The 18,959-nt window shown below is 45.1% G+C and overlaps 1 protein-coding gene across 11 annotated transcripts in view; it reads right to left on the bottom strand.

The window, feature by feature from the left end:
* rusc2 (RUN and SH3 domain containing 2) overlaps positions 1-18,959 on the bottom strand; it is a 190,657-nt gene that overhangs the window by 46,483 nt on the left and 125,215 nt on the right. For 9 of the 11 annotated variants that reach the window (XM_069924295.1, XM_069924301.1, XM_069924303.1 and 6 more), the window contains one exon: positions 378-1,169. The exons of the other annotated variants lie outside the window; for them this stretch is intronic. In XM_069924295.1, coding sequence (XP_069780396.1) covers positions 378-1,169 — 792 coding nt within the window. The remainder of the gene's footprint in view (positions 1-377; positions 1,170-18,959) is intronic. 11 annotated transcript variants of the gene reach the window in all.

Below are 18,959 nucleotides of genomic sequence, written 5' to 3'. Positions count from 1 at the left end.
CATTCACTTTATAATAGATTTCCAGTAGGGTCATTTTATTCCTTTTGATATCTTGGCATTTAAATCAAGGTCAACACTGTTGAGTCATATTTCAAAAGAGATGAATGATTTGCTTGGATTCTCACTGGGACAATCATTTGAACAGATGGTATGTTGAAGGGCTCAAGACTGAAACGTCAGTTATGTATCTTTAGCTTTGCTAATATAAAGGTTTGACCTGCTGAGTTTCTCCAACATTGTGTTTTTACTTCAACAATTTTGTTTGCAGACTTCCAAGTTTTACTACTACTAAATAATAATAATGAAGTACTTCAAGTTCTGGCTACTATAGCTTCATTCAGTGATGTTACATTCAAAAACAAAAGTCAGACATATACCAGCTGTGAAACCCGATGCCATATGATGAAGTAATGTTGCTTTTCCTCCTCTTCTTCTGTTATCCCATTGATGGCTTATATGATTCTTGATACCACTTGCTGTTATGACCGCTGATGATGTTAACACATTTTTCTGAGAAGAGCAAATGGAGTTCTGTGCTATTTGAAAGCATCTTTCCTCCTTATTTTGGACATCTTTTGGACTCCTTCTTTCATTATCAACCTGAGGAGGGTGGCTTTGGTGCGGTGAAACAACTTTTGCTGGAGATGATTGCATTGGAAGGAGATTTGCAGATGAAGGACAAGATCTACTTCTTGGAGGATGGATACCAAAATTTCTTTCTGATGACCCTGAAGAAGATGATGAGTCTCCACTCTGGAAGATGGGCGCATCATTTTTTACTGGCGAGTAACTGCCCAAAGGCGAGGGCCTAATTGCATCTGGCATGGGTCTCCGAAAGCAGTACTCATTTATGGGAAGAGAGTTTCTTTGTCTCTCACTTTCATTTGTGTTGAATTCATTCTGACATTGGCTTTTTGTTGCTGCATTTTCCAAGGACAGCATGCCACCAGAAGAACTAGATGATCCATATGAATGTTCATTTGTTGTCAGCTGACTATCTGGAACACTGTACATATATGAAATCGAAGATTTATTATGGTTTTGCACTGGCTGAACTCTGGTAAGCTGTTTGCTCAATGGATGGTGAAGAATAAAAGGTTGAATTGGCAACGTAGTAGGACGCTGTTCTTTACTATAACGGATCACTGCATTGCCTTCTGTTCCAACATCTGTGGAACCAAAAACAAAAAGAAAAACAAATAACTAAGATGAGAAATAACAGAGAGACAAGAAAAGTGGTTAAATGAGTTTTAAATATATGTAAGTTGCAAGGAAAATTATTCAATGAGATTTTTTTTGACAAAAGCAGCTGAATGAAAAGAGACCACAGAAAATTTTTACAACAAAATTGATTAAATTTAGAAACAATGCTAAAAATGACAAATAATTAGACATGCACCTTTATTTGAGATCACTACACAACCTGAGAATGGGTAAATTTTCGCACAGACAAAATTAGAATTTTTTCAATTTATTTTCACAAATTTAAGTGACTATGCTTGGTGGCCCAAGGCAGTTTAGAAGATGGGTGTTACGGTCTGATAATGAAAAGTCAATAGGCAATTTTGTGCCTTTTATGCATATTTGTGCACAAATTGTGAAGATCTTTCCTCAGTGATCTCTTTCTCGGTTGAGATGGAGATTGGGTGTTATGGTGTGGAAGGAGGGGGGGGAAAACAGATGATTCGGGTAAGATTGTGGGGGTGCGTTCTGGTTAAATTCTAGTTTAATATTATCTTACTGTACATATACAACCAGACAAAATACCGTTTCTCTGGACCACAGAGCACACACATCGTACTATTACGAGTTCCTGTTTTAGTAAAATGGGATTATCAGGGTAAGGGATAGCATAGACTGAATGGTCAGTTAACATTTAACATTTCACACAAGCACAAGTCACAGCCCAGTGATAATTCGATACATTAGAATAACTGAGGGAAGGCTTGTCACAGTCTGTTCCAGATTCGATACATTTGCAAAGACACTGTGATTTTATAAGCAAGAACCATTCTACCTGCTGAAGAAAATAGAGCTGTTTGAAGCAGCTCTTGTGACCAGACATTTTTGAGGAACCATGCTCTGTGAATGACTGGGCCTTTTCGGTGGATTAACCTGTGCCATGAGGGTATTTTGGGAATGTGAATGACTGGGCCTTTTCGGTAGATTAACCTGTGCCATGAGGGTATTTTGGGAAGCAGAAGTGGTTCATTTTGATTGTGACCAACAGCGAAGGTCACTTGGAGATTGCATCATTTTAAGTATGGCTTGGAGAGGCCAGTGCCAGGGTATTGGAAGCTTCATGGAGGCCATCCAGTTTGAGTCTTGCCTACAAAAGGACCAGGAGTCTTATGACCTCAGCTCTTGTGGATGGACATTTCTTCAAAGGCAATGAAAGAAGAATTTGCAAGTTTATAGCAGCCACAACTCCAGTTTCTCCATCAGTTCAACTTTAATTCTGGGCATTAAATTTCAAAGGCCTATGCTTCAACACTGAATTTAAAAGACTGAACTTTAAAATAACTTACTACATTTCGGCCTGGACTGAAATGGTTTGGGTATATCACCCACACGCAAGCACGCACACTAGAACCCCTGCGCATAGTTGGGGATAGATATAGTGTTAAGGATAGTTTAAATTATAAGATTATAGTCTAAGAGTTAGAAATAAAATTAGTGTTTTGAAATTAAATACTGTCTGGTTCATTGCCAATTCCTGCTCGTTATGTGTAACAGTACACAGCAGATAAGAATCACATTGTGGTAAATCACTATCTGTATATTTACCTGTCTGGACACACCCAGTGGCTGACTGTACCTGTGGCTCCACCCACAGACTCTTGAATAAAGGTGACTGTTCCACACACCCCACCCCAGCTCAGTACAGTCGACCAGCATGGATGTGCCTCCATTCTATTGTGAACAAAAGCGTGTCAGCTTTGCATAACTTCCAGACATTTGGAGTTATCGATGGTGCATCAGTTTTAGTCACATACATTTTGACAATGGAGCAGATCCTGAAGCCAGAGAAGCTGGAAATTGACCTCAATCATCTGAGGCATCTACCAACTTCGAACTCTGGCTGTGCTGCTTTGAGGTATTCCAGCAGGCATCATCAGCCATTGTTCAGTGAGAGAACAACAAACTACAGGTATTGCACTCCTGTGTTGGGCCCATGGTGTACTCGATGATCAGGAACACCGCAACATCCTTGGAGGCGATGAACATCTTGAAAGGCCAGTAACTGAGAAAAGTAAATGAAGTCTACGCAAGACACCTCCTGATGACCCAAAAGCAGCGACCCGGGGAATCATGCACTGAGTATCTCTAGGTCCTACGAACCCTTGGACGGGCCTGTGAATGCAAGGCCATGAAGGCCACAGAGAACATGAAGGACCTGATTAGAGATGCCTATGTCACAGGCATCAGGACCATTTACATCCATCAGAGACTATTACAGCAAGGTGAGGTCAACTTGCAGAGGGCGGTCGAATTGGCAGGCACACTGGAGGTGGCGTTCCAGAAAATGGAGGTTTATTCGGCCACCTCGTGGTTGGCCCAGGCACCGCCAATTTGGGATGCACCACTACTGTCACATCCCACCAGTGACCTGACCACGGCAACCATACTCCATGAGCACCAAATGCCACCATTGCCATGCCCCTTCAGTGACCTGACCATGGATGCTGTTCTCCGTAAGCACACGAAGTGCTACTATTGCCGCCTGGGCAAGCACTCAAGGAAACGCTGCCCAGCGAAAGATGCAGTTTGCTCCAGCTGCGGAAAAAAAGGACACTATGTGTGTAGAACGAAACCATCCCTACCCAGCAGCGCCGAGTGTGGACTGTGGGGGCCACCATCCCCAGAACCCAATAGCACTATGTGCGAGTCGTGGGGGTCGCCATCTTCGAGACAAGCTGTGTTGCGTGAAAGTCATGGGGGCCGCCATATTGAGCACCATCTTTGAGACACAGCAATGCCATGTGCGAACTGTGGGGGGGGCAGATCATCTTGGACGCTGCCATCCCCAGACCGAATACATGATCACTCCATTGCATCGACCGACACTGGCCTCCATCACCTTGGACTAGGGTAGTCCTCATCAACTTGCCAGGTCAATGATGGACATGCAGGTAAACAGCCACATGATGATAATCGGAGTATGAAGAGCTTCATCCACCCCAACACGGTACAACGCTTCTCCCTCATGGTAAGGCCAATAAGCCAAAAGATCTCCTTGGCTTCAAAGTCGTATACAGCCGATGTCTGCAGCTACTGTGTTGTGACCCTGACCATGTGGGGTAAGGACTATAAGGATTTCAAATTCCTTGTGATGTCGCAGCTATGTGCTGCCGTGCTACTGGAACTGGACTTTCAATGTCAACTTAGAAGCTTGATGATGGAATATGATGGCCCCCATCCCCCTTCACCCACTGTGTTCTACTGACAACTACCCTTCAGCCAACACCTCACCGTCCCCAAGCCAGCAACCCAAACCAGCGTGCATGACCTGCAGAATCTCCACCCTCAAAATCTTCCCTCCATCACTGTTTGCCAATCTCATACCCAACTGTAAACCAAAAGTACTCAAGGAGTACTTTTGCCACCAAAAGTAGATGGAAAAGTGCTAGGAACAGTGCCTTTATTCAGGCAGAGGTGCAGCAGCAACTCAACAAGGTGATCATTGAACCCAGCGCCAGACCTTGGAGAGCAAAAGTGGTGGTGGTGGAGAATGGGGAGAAAAGCAGAATGGTCATCAACTACAGTTAGACCATTAATAATACAAAGATGGATGCTTAAGTCCTCCCCTGTATATCCAACATGATGAAACAAATCACGCAATATCGGGCATTCTCCACCATTGACCACCAAAACACAGGTTTCGAGGTGGGTGGCCGCCTCTAACATTTCCTGGGGGTTCTGTTCAGTATCACCAATAGGGTCTCAAATGGAGATGGACCACATGGAAGACCACTATGAGCTGGAGACTACATTCTCATATCCAGACAACGTCACCATCTGTTGCCATGACTTGCAAAAATTCCTACAGACCGCCAGACTCCTCAACCTTGCATACAATAAGGATATATGTGTCTTTGCACTACCCGCCCTGCCATCCTTGGCAGTGTTGTTGAGAACGGAGTCATTGGCCCCGACCCTGACCGCATGTGCCCGCTTTTGGAACTTCCCTTCCCTGCAGCCTTAAAGCCCTGAAAAGGTGCTTCGGCTTTTTCTCTTACTAAGCCCAGTGGTCCCCAACTATGCAGACAAGGCCTGCCCTCTTGTTAAATCCACCTCTTTTCCTCTAACACCAGAGACCCGTGCAGCCTTCTGCCTTCAAGGCAGACGTCGCCAGGCTACGATGTATGCAGTGAATGATTACATCCCATTCCAGCTAGAGAGCGATGCATCCAACTTTGCTCTGGCTGCCACACTTAACCAGGGGGCAGACCCACCACTTTCTTCTCCTGCACACTCCAGGGCCCTAAATTTCGGCACTCCTCTGTCGAAAAGGAAGCCCAGGCCTTGTCAAGGCAGTACAGCACAGGAGGCACTATCTGGCCAGCAAATGATTTACCTTGCTGACTAACCAACGTGCAGTCATGTTCATGTTCAATAACCAGCAGTGAGATAAAATCAAAAAATACACTGAGGTGGAGAACTGAACTTTCCACCTACAATTACAATATCTTGTATTGGACTGGGAAACTGAATGAGCCACCAGATGCTTTATCACGTGGAACCTGTGCCATTGCACAAATTGATCGCTTACAAGCTCCCCGCAATGATCTCTTCCACCCTGGAGTCAGCAGGTTCTTTCACTTTGTGAAGACTCACAACCTGCAATACTCCTTTGAAGAGATCAGGTTGATGACCAAAAACTGCCTGGTCTATGCTGAATGAAAATCACACTTCTACTGGCCAGATAGAGCACATTTGATAAAGGCCACCCGCCCATTTAAATGACTGAGCATCGATTTCTTCTCCTGCACCCTCCAGGGCCCTGAATTTCGGCACTCCTATGTCAAAAAGGACCAGGTCATTGTCAAGGAGAACGCCTCAGTTTGGAAGGCCATTCTTCTAGCTTTGTGGTCTAGAGGCCTTCTTGTCTCCCGCTGGCAAGAGGTCCTCCCTGAGGTGCTCCAATCGATAAGGACACTCCTATGTCCTGGCACCAATGCCATACCACATGAACAAATGTTTTAATTTCCTAGGAAGTTCACTACAGGACCACACTGCCGGCATGGCTGACGGCCCAGGGTCAGTCCTACTTCAGAAACATGTGAGGAATCACATCCGACCCACTAGTTGAAAGAGTCCATCTCCTCTATGCCAACCCCCCAATATGCCCATGTGGCATACCTTGATGGGCACAAAAACATGGTCTCTATTAGGGATCTGGTGCCCTCAGGGGCTCCGGAAACCATTACTGATCACCCCACATCCTTTTCACCTTTCGCCATCCATGATGCACCAGGGCCATGGCAGGTTACCCCCAGCCCCAAGGGATGGTCTGCCAGACTCGATGCCGTGCACCCACCAAGCCAACGCTGATGACTACATACAGGCACCTCAGACTGACCAGGACCCCATCACTATGCCGCAGTCACAGCCAGAACTACAATGGTAGCAGCGGCCAATCAGACCGCCCGAGAGACTTAACTTGTGATTGTATCTAATGCACTTTATCCTCCATGACTAGTTTTAAAAGCAAGGGGTGAATATGGTAAACAACTATCTGTATATTTATCTGTTGGGAACACCCATTGGTTGACTGTACCTGTGGCTCCTCCCCACAGACTTCTAAATAAAGGCGATTGTTCCACACCCCACTCCCTAGCTCAGGCCAGTTGACCAGCACGGATCTGCCCAAATTCTATTGTGAATAAAAGCCTGTCAGTTTTGTACATCTTCCAGTCTTTTAGAGTTATTGGTGGACCCCATATATATACATAAAAATATAATACAAGACAGATACAGATATGTATAAATATTTCAGAATAATTTACTTATGACATATCTTACAGACCAAAGGTTACAAGATATCATAAATCGATCTCACAGCCTGCGGAAAGAAGATATTTCCCAGTCTGGGATTCCTGATTTTGATGCTCCTGTACCCCTTTCCTGATGGTAGTAGGTCAAATATCCTGTGTGATGAATGGTAGGGATCTTCAATAATTCTTTGAGCCTTATTTAAGTGATGTTCCCAGTGAAGGTCATCAACAGAGGAGAGGGAGACAGACCACAGTAATAGATGTTTTAATGATCCTCTCTAATGACTTCAGGTCCAATGCTTTGTAGATACCATTCCACATGATAAGATAGCCACACAGGACACTCTCAATTGTGCTTCTATAAAATGTTTCCATATTGGGGCCAATTGTCTTGCTCTCATCAATTTTATTAGGAATTGTAAGTGTTGTTGCACCTTCCTGACTAATGAAGAGTTATTGTGGATCCAGGATAAGTCCTCTGTTATAAGCACACCAAGGAATTTTGTGCTCTCCTCTCTCTCCATGATGGAGCCATTGATGTGTTGTGGAGAATGGTCAACTTTCACCCTCCTGAAGATGAAGCATGCCAAAAAGAAGGCTTAGTGATGGGTAAGGAGGTCAGAAGATGGGAGGGGAGCATTTGGAATGGAAAGACAGGCAATAAGTTTGGATAGAGGTTGAGGAAGAAATCAGATAGAAGATTGAGGATTCCAAGGAGAAATCTGTGCTGTGGTCACTGTAAAGCTATTCTCTAATACCTGAGGAAACAAGAACCTGCTGCTAAAATTAATGATCCATTTTGGAAAAACTTTCTCTGCTGGATTCTCCCTTAGCAGCCCAGGTAGGGAAAAGCCCTTTAAGCAACATAGAAACAACGATTAAGACCTGCTTCTGCTGTCAAGGCCCATGACATTCATAATCTGATATACACAGTAAAAACTATTCAAGTGGTAAACATCATGAATCTTAACATTACTGCAAATGCTCAGTTGTCTTTGAACCAGAGATCAGATTAAAACTGACAAAAGTATCCTATTCTTGTGTGAAATTCCACCATGGATTTTTATCATTGGAAAACTATGCTACACAATAAAATTCCTACAGTTAAATTTTGATTAAGTGATGTCCAACAGATGGTTCAGAACCTAAAACAGAACAACAAAATACCATGTAGCCTATAACAAAACATTACTTAGTGAATGTAATCTTTGGGCAATTTTTATTTGTAAACTGGAGAAAGTCATCAAGAAGTTTTTTCAGCCAGCATGCCTATAAGCAGTTTCAGTTTGAGATGAAAGCATGAGTAAATATTTTGATCTAAATAGATCTGCTTCTAAATATTCTTAGTTAGGTGTCGAAGGAAATGCATAACATTTGCAACAGAGAAACAGACGATTTGCTGATCAGGAACACACTGGTGGAAAAGTAAGCAATGAAGGGGATGCAAGAAGCAGCAGAGGGGTAAAAGATAGAGAAGTTTGAAAGTGTTAAGAAAAAAAATTAGGTGAGAAATTAGTTAATGTATTATTCAGATGGATTTGCATGATTCATAGGACACATTGAAGAAAAGGAAATCTGGTTTTATTAAATTGTGAGTTCAGTCCAGGAGAATTTTGAAGAGGTTGGGTCTTCTTCCCCAAGGGATGTTTTAAGTACCAAGGGAATGGTAAAACATGGGGATAAGGATGGAAAAGTGGATCTGAGTTAGAAGTTCACCTGCAATTCTATTGGATTTCAGTGGCTATAACCAGAGACCCTTTCCTCTCATCTCATGATCCACACAAGTTGAAGAGAACATTTCAATTCTGTTTTGTGACCATGAATGAGTAAAAATTATGAGCATTTTAAGAGTGTTATTTCTGAGGTTGTATAACTTGGACAGGCCCAGGCCCAAAACATTAGTTATATATCTTTATCTCCTATGGATGCTGCGAGACCTGCTGATTTCCTCTAGCCTTTCTATGTTTTTATAACAATTTAAATTTCTATTTAATATTCATCACATCTCTGTAGTCCAGTTATTGGTATAGTTTTATTTTCATTTTACGGTTGCAACACTGTGTTTGCAAAAAAAATCCAAAAGAACTCTTAAAAAAACTTTTAAAAAGGATTTCATAAATCTATAAAAAATTCTGCTTTCTTTAGAACCTGTGTTTATCCCTTTAGTTTCTTCTCAAAATAGCGTGTTTTCTATTTTGTAAATTTACACAAAGCACCTACAAACTGTAATATGATCACATAATATGATCCAGCTCTCCCCCCCCCCCCCCCCCATTCACAGAGCCATCACCTCTCCATGTTTGCTGCTGAGCTCTCCCTTGCTTATCCACCTATTACATCTTGCCTGCGGGCCTGTGCATCTACCCCTGCCCCTCCCCATTTGATTCAGCTGACTGCCTATATTTTTCTCATACCTTGATGAAGGGCTCAGGCCCAAAATGTTGGTTATGTATTTTTATCTCTGCTATATAAAATATGCTGATTAACCTGGTGAGTTTCTCCAGCATTGTTTTTACTTTATTTTCATGTTATACCTCATATGATTATATAATTTGTTTTTAAAATTAATGTGGACTGAGGGACAAAATAATTCAAGAACAATTCCCTGTTCTTTTTTGAAGATCTGTCTTGTCTGCTATTATTAGTTAATTTTCTGGGATTTAGACATACTTGTCAAGGCCAGTATTTATTGGCCATTCATAATTGTTCATGATAAGAGGGGGTGAGGTGCTATCTTGATCTTCTGTTTATTATTTTCCCACGCTTCTGCCAAGTTGAGAGTTTGATGATTCAGGCCCTGTGACGTGGACTGGCAATATATTTCCAAGCAAAACACAAGAACTGCAAATGCTGGAATCTTGCATGAACAAAGAGAAACTGGTGGGACTAAATGAGTCAGGCAGCATCCTTGGAGAGAAATGGTCAGTCAACATCTTGGATTAGACACCTTAGTCAAGACATAAAAATTAGGATGGTACACAACTTGGAAGGGAAGTTGCAGGTGTTGTTATTTTCATGAGCCCACTACAATTAAAGATTGTGAGTATAACAGTTAGTGTTGGAGTAACCCTTAATGAGTAATTTATAGTGCACATTGTAAATGATACATAGTGCAGTCATTCTGCATGAGGGGTGGAGAGAATTAATGCTAGGGTGTCAAGCTTCTTGAAACTTGTCAGAGTTGTACTCTGGCAACCAAGTGGAAAATATTCCATCAAATTCCTGACTTGTGGAAAGGCCTTGCAGTTTCAGTAGGTGTGTAATTTGCTGCAGATATCCAAACTTCAATTTCTTCTTTTGTAGCCATAGACTCATAGTTGGTAATACTGTATTTCAGATCAATGATGATCCCTAGGATGGCAAAACAATGAAAGATATTGTAGGTGGTAAGACTTTCCCTCATTGGTGATGGTCCTTATGTATTAGTTTTGTGATGAAAATGTTATTTGCCACTTATATGTCCATGCCTGAATCTTATCTAGGTCTAGCTGCATGTTCAGATTTATTCTCAGAGTGCATACTTTGTGGAGCAGACTCCAAAAGCCAGATGGCCTATTCCTATTTCTTATAAATGACATCACGTACAACCCTAAAATTATTTTTCCAGTGGACTAGGCAGAATTTCTACTTATCAATGATCTAAACTGTAATCATAAAAAGATATGTATATCTTAGAGAGAAATCTAAACAAAGAAAGAAATGTAAACAAATTGGCTGTGCAAATGTAGAAAAATGAAATATTCAGTATTAAATCATGTGCAAAGAGTCTTTAAATGAGTCTCTGGTGGAGAATGAAGTAAATCACGAAAATCTGTAGACACCGTGGTTGAAGTAAAAACACAAAATGCTGGAGGAGCTCAGCAAGTCAGTCTCCTTTATGTACCAAAGGACTGATGTTTCAGGCTTGAGGCCTGTGGTGATATGTATATGCTGTTTTGTGCTGTCCTGTGTTTAAGTGGGTGGCCCACTGATGACTTGATCCCCTGTAACCCCTCCCCTGTGACCTGGCCATAAAGGTCAACCTCCCTGCCCCCTTCCATTCATTCGAGTGCATGGAGTTGGGCCAGCTGAAATCTAATGTATATTAAAGCCTATCATTCCTCACTCAGTCTTTCCTCAGTGCTTATCAATTTAATACACATTAATTTTCCACATGGGATGGACAAACTGCTGAGACCCGACAGACTCAAAATCAATCCACAGATGCCCGGAGCTGCAGAACTGTATGAGCAGTGGATCGTCTCCTTCACAAACATCCTCAAAGTCACAGTAGGCCTGGTGGACCGGATGAAAAGAAACTCAAGTTCCTGCAAGCTAGAATGGGCTACCAAGCATACCTTACGATCTGAAACTACACAACCTACCTGGAGGCCATGGCTGAACTCCACAATCTCTACCAAACCCAGGTGAATGAAGTGTACTCATGGTACTGGCTGGCCTTGAGGAGTCAGCAACCCGGTGAGTTCATGGATGAGTTCCTCTGAGCACTGTACAACCTGGGGAGAGACTGCTGGGGCACTGCTGCAGCCCCTGTGCCCGTAACCCAGTGTGTGGAGGAGCTGGTCCAAGATGCCTGTGTGGATGGAATGAGGTCTGACTACAATCATCAGCGACTGCTCGAGGAAGACAAGCTGCCCTTGAAGAGAGCCTTCCAGCTTGCTAGGGCTCTTGACTTGGCCCAACACAACGACGATGAGATCGCCAGTAAGAACAGGGCCTCCACGTGTGGATCACAGGTGCCACCATGTTGGGGCCTAGCATCACAGACTGCCTCCGTGTTAGTGAGCCACGACTAAGCCTAAACCCTCCCAAGCAAGCAGCGCGGCGCTGACATCACATCCAGCCCCAAACGGCTCGACCACGTGTGCGACACAGCAGCTGCCATCTTATCTAGCATCTCCTCCACCGTCCTGGATGATGTAATCTCCACCTCCCGCCACCCAGATGACACCACTTCCTCCTTCTTCCACTGAGGCGACAGCATGGTCAACATGGAGGCTGCCATCTTACCTGTTGGGCCTCCCATCTGACAGCGATGATGACGACCCAATCCTGGCCTCTGTGACTCTGAACCAGGGTAGCCCTCATCCGATCGCCCACTCGATGATGGAGATCAAGGTAAATGGGAAAAGAACGAATTGTCTATTTGACAGTTGGAGCACAGAGAGCTTTATTCATCTGGAGTCTGCCCAGAAACTCTCTCTCTCTGTCAGATCAACGAGCAGCACTATCTCTACGGCCGCAAAGGACCAATCCGCTGAGATCGGAGGGACTGTGTAGCATTGATAATGGTGGGGGGGGGTTAAATGTTATAACTTTCATTTGCTTGTAATGCCACAGCTCTATGTGCTGATACTCCTAGGCCTTAACTTCCAGAGCCAATTTAGGAGGATGACGATGGTGTTCGGAGGACCACAACCACCCATAACGGTACACAGCCCCCGACTCACAGTCCCCTCCCCCCAGCATCCAGCCCCCATCTGTGGCTTCTCCACCATCCACACATCCCCCGTCATTATTTGAGAACCTGAGCCTGGACTGCAGACCCATCGTGATGAAAATCAGGCACTTTAGCACCAAGGACAGGGCATTTATAAAGTCCGAGGCGGAGGATATCATTGCTCCCAGTTCAAGCCCATGGAGAGCCCAAGTCATGGTGGTGTGGGACAGGAGCAAACCCCTTATGGTGATCAATTATAGCCAGTCAATCAACTGCCTCACTCAGCTAGATGCTTACCCCAAACCCCAGATAGCCGATACGGTCAATAAAATAGCCCAGTACAAAGTGTACTCCACGATTGACCTGAAGTTGGCATACCACCAACACCCCCTTCACCTGGGGGACCGCAAATATACCACCTTCGAAGCAGATGACAGACTTTATCATTTCATCAAGGTTCCAAAGGAAGCTGGATTGGATGGTAGATAGGCATAAACTGACGGCGATATTCCCCTACCTTGACAATGTCACCATCTGCGGCCATAACCAGCAGAAACACGACACAAACCTGGCGAAATTTCTCCGCACAGCTAAGTCCCTTAATTTGACTTATAACGAGTAGAAGTGTGTGTTTAGTACTACTCGCCTGGCCCTCCTTGGATGCATCATGGCACATAGTGTCATTGCTTCCAACCCTAACCACATGTGTCCAGCTTATGGAGCTCCTGATACCACACAACCTCAAGGCACTGAAGCAGTGCCTGGGGTTCTTTTCTTACTATGCCCAATGGGTGCCCAATTATGCTGATAAGGCCTACCCCTTAGTAAGGTGCACAAGCTTCCCCTTATCGCAGAAGCCTGGGCAGCATTCAATCAAATCAAAGGAGACATCGCTAAAGCCACGATGCATGCCATGGAAAAATCCATCCCATTCCAGGTGGAGAGTGATGCCTCTGACTTTGCACTTGCTGCCACTCTCAACCAGGTGGGCAAGGCCAGTAGCATTTTTTTCCCCCACTCCCTCCATGACCCCGAAACATGGCTCCTTAAGAAGGAGGCACAGGCAATCGTTGAGGCTGTGCGCCACTGGCGTCACTACCCGGCCAAGAAAAGATTTACCATGCTGATGGACCAAAGAGCCATTGCTTTCATGTTCAACACAAATCTGTGAAGTAAAATCAAGAATGATAAAATCCTGAGGTGGAAAATCCATCTCACCACATATAACTATGATATCTTGTAACGGCCAGGCAAACTCAATGACCCCCCCCCTCCCAGATGCCAGGGGATGTGCGCCAGTGTGCATCTCGACCACCTTCAGTCCCTCCATGATGACCTCTGCCATCCCAGGGTCACAAGGGTGTTCCACTTCATAAAAGCCCAGAACCTCCCGTACTCCATCCGGGACATTAGGTCTCTGACCAGACACTGTCGGGTCTGCATGGAATGTAAACTGCAGTTCTTCAGGCCCGATAAGGCACACCTCATCAAGGCCATTTCGCCCTTTGAATGGCTGAGGGTTGATTTCAAGGGACTCCTGCCCTTGACCAATAGGAATGTCTATTTCCTTAATGTCATAGATGAGTTCTCCAGATTCCCGTTTGCCATCCCCTGTCCTGATATGACCTCTGCCACAGTTATCAAGGCACTCCACAGCATGTTCACCCTGTTTGGGTACCCAGATTATATCCATAGCGAACAGGGGTCCTCCTTCATGAGCGACAAACTGCAGCAGTACCTGTTGGCTAGAGGAATGGCCACTGGTAGGACCACAACCTATAACCCCAGGGAAACGGCCAGGTGGAAGGCAGTCCTCCTAGCCCTTAAGTCAAAAGGCCAAGTGGTATCTCACTGGCAGAAAGTCCTGCCAGAGGGACTCCATGCCATCTGATCCCTCCTATGCACTGCCACAAATATGACTCCACATGAACACGTTTTCCTTCACACTGCCAACCTGGATATCATCTCAGGGACCCGTCCTGCTGAGGAAACAAGTGAAGTGCCATAAGACCAGCCTGTTGGTGGAAGAGGTGCAGCTCTTGCACGCTAACCCGCAATACACTTACATGCAGTACCCCGACAGCCATGAGGACATAGTCTCTGTCCGGGACCTGGTGCGTGCCGGAGACACTCACCCACCCACATCCACAACCACCACATACACACACATCGTCCCCTACAGGGACTTGGTGCAGGCTAGCTACATGCCCGGGACCTTCACCCGGCCAAGAAGACCACCACGATTGCCCCCACAGACAACCAAACCCCACCCCCTATGGCGACCACCTTCCCAAGCCCACCTCAAAACACCCGACCAGCAACGGAGCTGAACAGTACACTACCAGCGGAGCTGCACAGATCACAGAGCTGGAGGAAGCCACCTGACTGGCTGAATCCTTAGGACTGGGCTTTGTTTTTTTAAAGAGGGGGTGAATGTGGTAATATGTATCTACTTTCTGTGCTGTTCTGTGTATACGTGGCTGGCTTGCCCACTGATGACTTGATCCCCTGTAAACCCTCCACCTGTGACCTGGCCATAAAGGTCGACCTCCCTACCCCATTTCATTCATTCAAGCACATGGAGTTGGGCCAGCTGAAATCTAATGTCTATCAAAGCCTATCATTCCTCATTCAACCTTTGGGGTCATTGATAGGCCTTCATCAAGGTATGAGAGAATGCTGGCAGGCGTCTGAACAAAAAGATAGGGAGGAGGGGGGCTGGTAAAGGCAGGAGATGATAGGTGGAGAAATGAGGGAGGGGTAGTAGCACTAAGGGGGAGGAGGGATAGCTGGGGAAAGGGAGGGGAGATCCGGAAAGACAGGAAAGGATGAGGGGAAAGAAAAGGCGAGCAAGTTTAGCAGAAAGCAGAGAAGTCAATGTTAAGGCCATTTTGCGTGAGAGTTCCTAGATAAAAAAGGTGTTGTTCTTCCAATCTGCCGTAGTCAGGGTGGGATAGTACATAAGGTCATGGACAGACAAGTGAGTCTGGGACTGTGACTCAGAATTGAAATGGTTGACTACTTGAAGGTGGCTGTTGTTACTGATGGAGAGAAGGTGCTCAGTGAAGGGATCTCCCAATCTGTGACCAGTCTCTCCAATGTGGACAATGCCAAAAAGGGAGCACCGGATGCAGTAAATAAGTCCTGTGGATATGCAAATGAACTGATGCTTCACTTGAAAAGTCTGTTGGGGCCCCGGGCCATGGTGAGGAAGGAGGTCACCCCTCACCCACATCTCTTCCATTTCATGCTCATCTGCCCTGGCCCCCTTTGCCCCGGATGCAACAAACAGAATCTCACTCATCCTCACCCACCATCCTACTAGCCTCTGCATCCAACACATTATCCTCTGGAATTTCTAGGACTTACTACAGTATCCCACCACCAGACAGATTTTTCCTTCTCCTCCCCTCTGGCCCTTCTACAGGGACCATTCCCTCCGTGATTCCCTCATGCACTCATCCCTCCCCACAAATGGCCCCCCACCCCCAGTACCTGTCCCTGTGATTGCAGGAGGTACAACACTTACCTTCCCTAACTTTATACATATGTCCTCTGGTGTTTCGCCTTCCTGCCTTGGGAAACAGGCACCAGGTGTCCAACCTATCTATGCCTCTCAAAATCTTGTAGACCTCTATCTAGTCTCCTCTCAACCTTCTATGCTCCAAAGAGAAAAGTCCCAGTGCTGTTAACCTTGCCTCATAAGACTTATTTTCCAATCCAGGTAACATCCTGATAAATCTCTTCTGCACCCTCTCCATAGCTCCATATCCTTCCTATAATGTGACCAGAACTGAAAGTATGATCTTACCAGAGATTTATAGAGTTGCAACATGACCTCTCTACTGATTCAATCCTTCTATTAATGAAGCTCAGCATCACAAAGGCCTTCTCAACTATCCTATCAATTCGTGCGGTGTCTTTGAGGGATATATGGATTTGAACCCCAAGGTCACCTGTTCATTAACACTCCTAAGTAATCAACCATTAACCTTGTACTCAGCTTTCTGGTTTGTTCTTCCCAAATCACCTCACACTTATCTGGATTGAACTCCATCTGCCACTTTTCTGCCCAACTCTGCATCCTTTCTATATCATCTTGTAATGTTTGACAAACTTCATCTCCATCCACAACCCCTCCAACCTTTGAGTCATCCGTAAAATTATCAATTCATCCTTTCGCCTCTTCATCCCTATCAGAACAGATCCCTGTGGCACCCTGCTCCACTGATCCCTTGCCTCATGACTTTCTGGATGAGTCTCTTGTGGGGGACCTTGTCAAATGCCTTGCTAAAATCCATGTAGAACGCACCTACCACCCGACCCTCATCAATTTCTTTTGTTATTTCCTCAAAAAACTCAATTAGGCTCGTGAGGCACGGCATTCCAGTCACAAAGCCATGTTGACTATCCTAGAGTAGACTCAAGGATCATCAATCTCTGCACTCACATTCTGATTTCCACCAGAATGAGATGCAAGCTTAGTCTGCATGGATATTTTGACATATTATGTCATGGTCACTATGGTAACACTAAAAACAATACTTTTTCTTGAAGAGATGGTCACAAAATTAACTAAGAATCAAAAATACCAGATTTGAACCTTTACATCATCCCCATCCCCCCCACCGCCAAACAATACAAAACTAGTTTAAACCCTCCCCAGCAGCTCTAGCAAACCTGGCTGCCAGGATATTGGTCCCTCTCCACTTCAGATGCAGCCCATCCTTTTGCACAGGTCAGATCCTCCCCAGATCCTATACTTAAAAATCCTCTCCAATAATTTGCACACCACTGGCATAAGACTCAGCAGTCTATAATTCCCAGGATTCTCCCTAATACCTTTTTTAAACAAGGTGACCACATTGCTCATTATCCCATCCTCTGCCACCTCACCTGTGGCTAAAGAGGGCTGAAAGATCATAGCTACTACCTCAGCTATCCCTTCTCTCACTTCCCACAGAAGCCTGGGGTATAGTGAATATGGCCCTGGGGATATCAATTTTGATGTTTTTAAGAGGATCCTAAACTTTCTTTTCCTTAATCTTCATATTGTCCAGCACACAGGCTCAATTTCAACCTCACCATGATCAAGGTCCTTTTCCCTTCCACAACCTCCTCAGATATGTTGGCAAGGGATTGGGATAGAGAATTGAAAAGGGTGGCCACTGGGAGATCCACGCTATTGTGGTGGATAGAGCCAATTGCTCAACAAAGTAATCTAGTCTGTGTCAAGTCTCTCTGATGTAGAGAAGACCAAAGCAGGAGGACCCCTGCAGATTCACAAGTTGCTTCACTTGGAAGGACTGTTTGGAGCCTCAAATGGTGCTGAGGAAGGAGGTATGGATGCAAGTAAAGCATCTCCTGTGATCACAGGGGAGGGTCCCAAGGGGACGATTGGTGGGGAGGAAGGAGTGGACAAGAGAGTCATGGAGGCAGTGGTCTCTGCAGAAGGCAACAGAGAAGGAGAAATTGAGAAAATAGGAGAATGGAGTGGAATCCTTACAGAGGATAGGGTGGGAGGTAGCTGTGGGAGTTGGTGGGTTTATAGATGTCTGTCGAAAGTTTACCTCCTGAGATGGAGACAGAGAGATTGAGGAAAGGGAGAGTGTTGCTAGAGATGGACCAAGTGAATATGAAGTCAGGGTGAAGGGTAAAAGTTGGCAACAAGGGGATGAAGTCAACAACCTCATCTTAGGTATATGAGGTCACACTAAAGAAGTCATTGATGTAGCAGGGGATGAGTTGAGGGGCCTTGCCTGTGTAGGCTTGTAGCATGAATTGCTCTCTACATGACCAACAAAAACACAGGCATAATTGGGGCCCATGCACATACCCATGGCTATCCCTTTAATCTGGAGAAAGTGGGATGAGCCAAAAGGAGTAATTATTGAGAGCGAGGACAAGTTCTGCCAGCCAAAAGAAGGTGTTGGTGGAGGAGGACTTGTTGGTTCTATTTTCCAGAAAGAAACAAAGGGCTTTGAGGTCTCCAGTATGGGGAATGGAGGTGTATAGGTATTGGATATCCATGGCAAATATAAGACGATCTAGTTCAGGGAACTAGAAGTTGTTGAAGCGATGGAAGGTGTGTTAAGTGTCCCGGGTGTAGGTGTAGAGGGACTAGACTGGGAGGACAAAACAGATTCAAGGTAAACGGAGACCTATTAGTTGGGTCTACTGGGACAATTGGGTCTTTGGATCTTGGGTAGGAGGTACAGGGCCAGGAAACAATAAGATTGGAGGCCGTGCCAGGGAGGTGACCAGAAGTGATGAGTGCATGATACAGTGGATTGATGAGTTTTGGTTGGAGGGTTAGTAAGAGGAGGTGTCTAAGAGTTGTTGCCTGGCTTCAGCTAGATAGGGGTCAGTGTGCCAGACCACAATAGCACCGCCCTTGTCTGCAGATTTGATGGTGAGGTTCAGATTGGTGCGGAGGGAGTGGAGGGCCAGGCATTCTGAGGGGGTGAGATTGAAATGAGTGAGGGGAGTAGTGAAGTCAATACAACTGATGTCACAGTAGC

The sequence above is a fragment of the Narcine bancroftii genome, chromosome 3 (assembly GCF_036971445.1).
Source record: "Narcine bancroftii isolate sNarBan1 chromosome 3, sNarBan1.hap1, whole genome shotgun sequence".
NCBI classification, from domain to species: domain Eukaryota; kingdom Metazoa; phylum Chordata; class Chondrichthyes; order Torpediniformes; family Narcinidae; genus Narcine; species Narcine bancroftii.
This window is presented reverse-complemented; position numbering and strand designations above follow the sequence as displayed.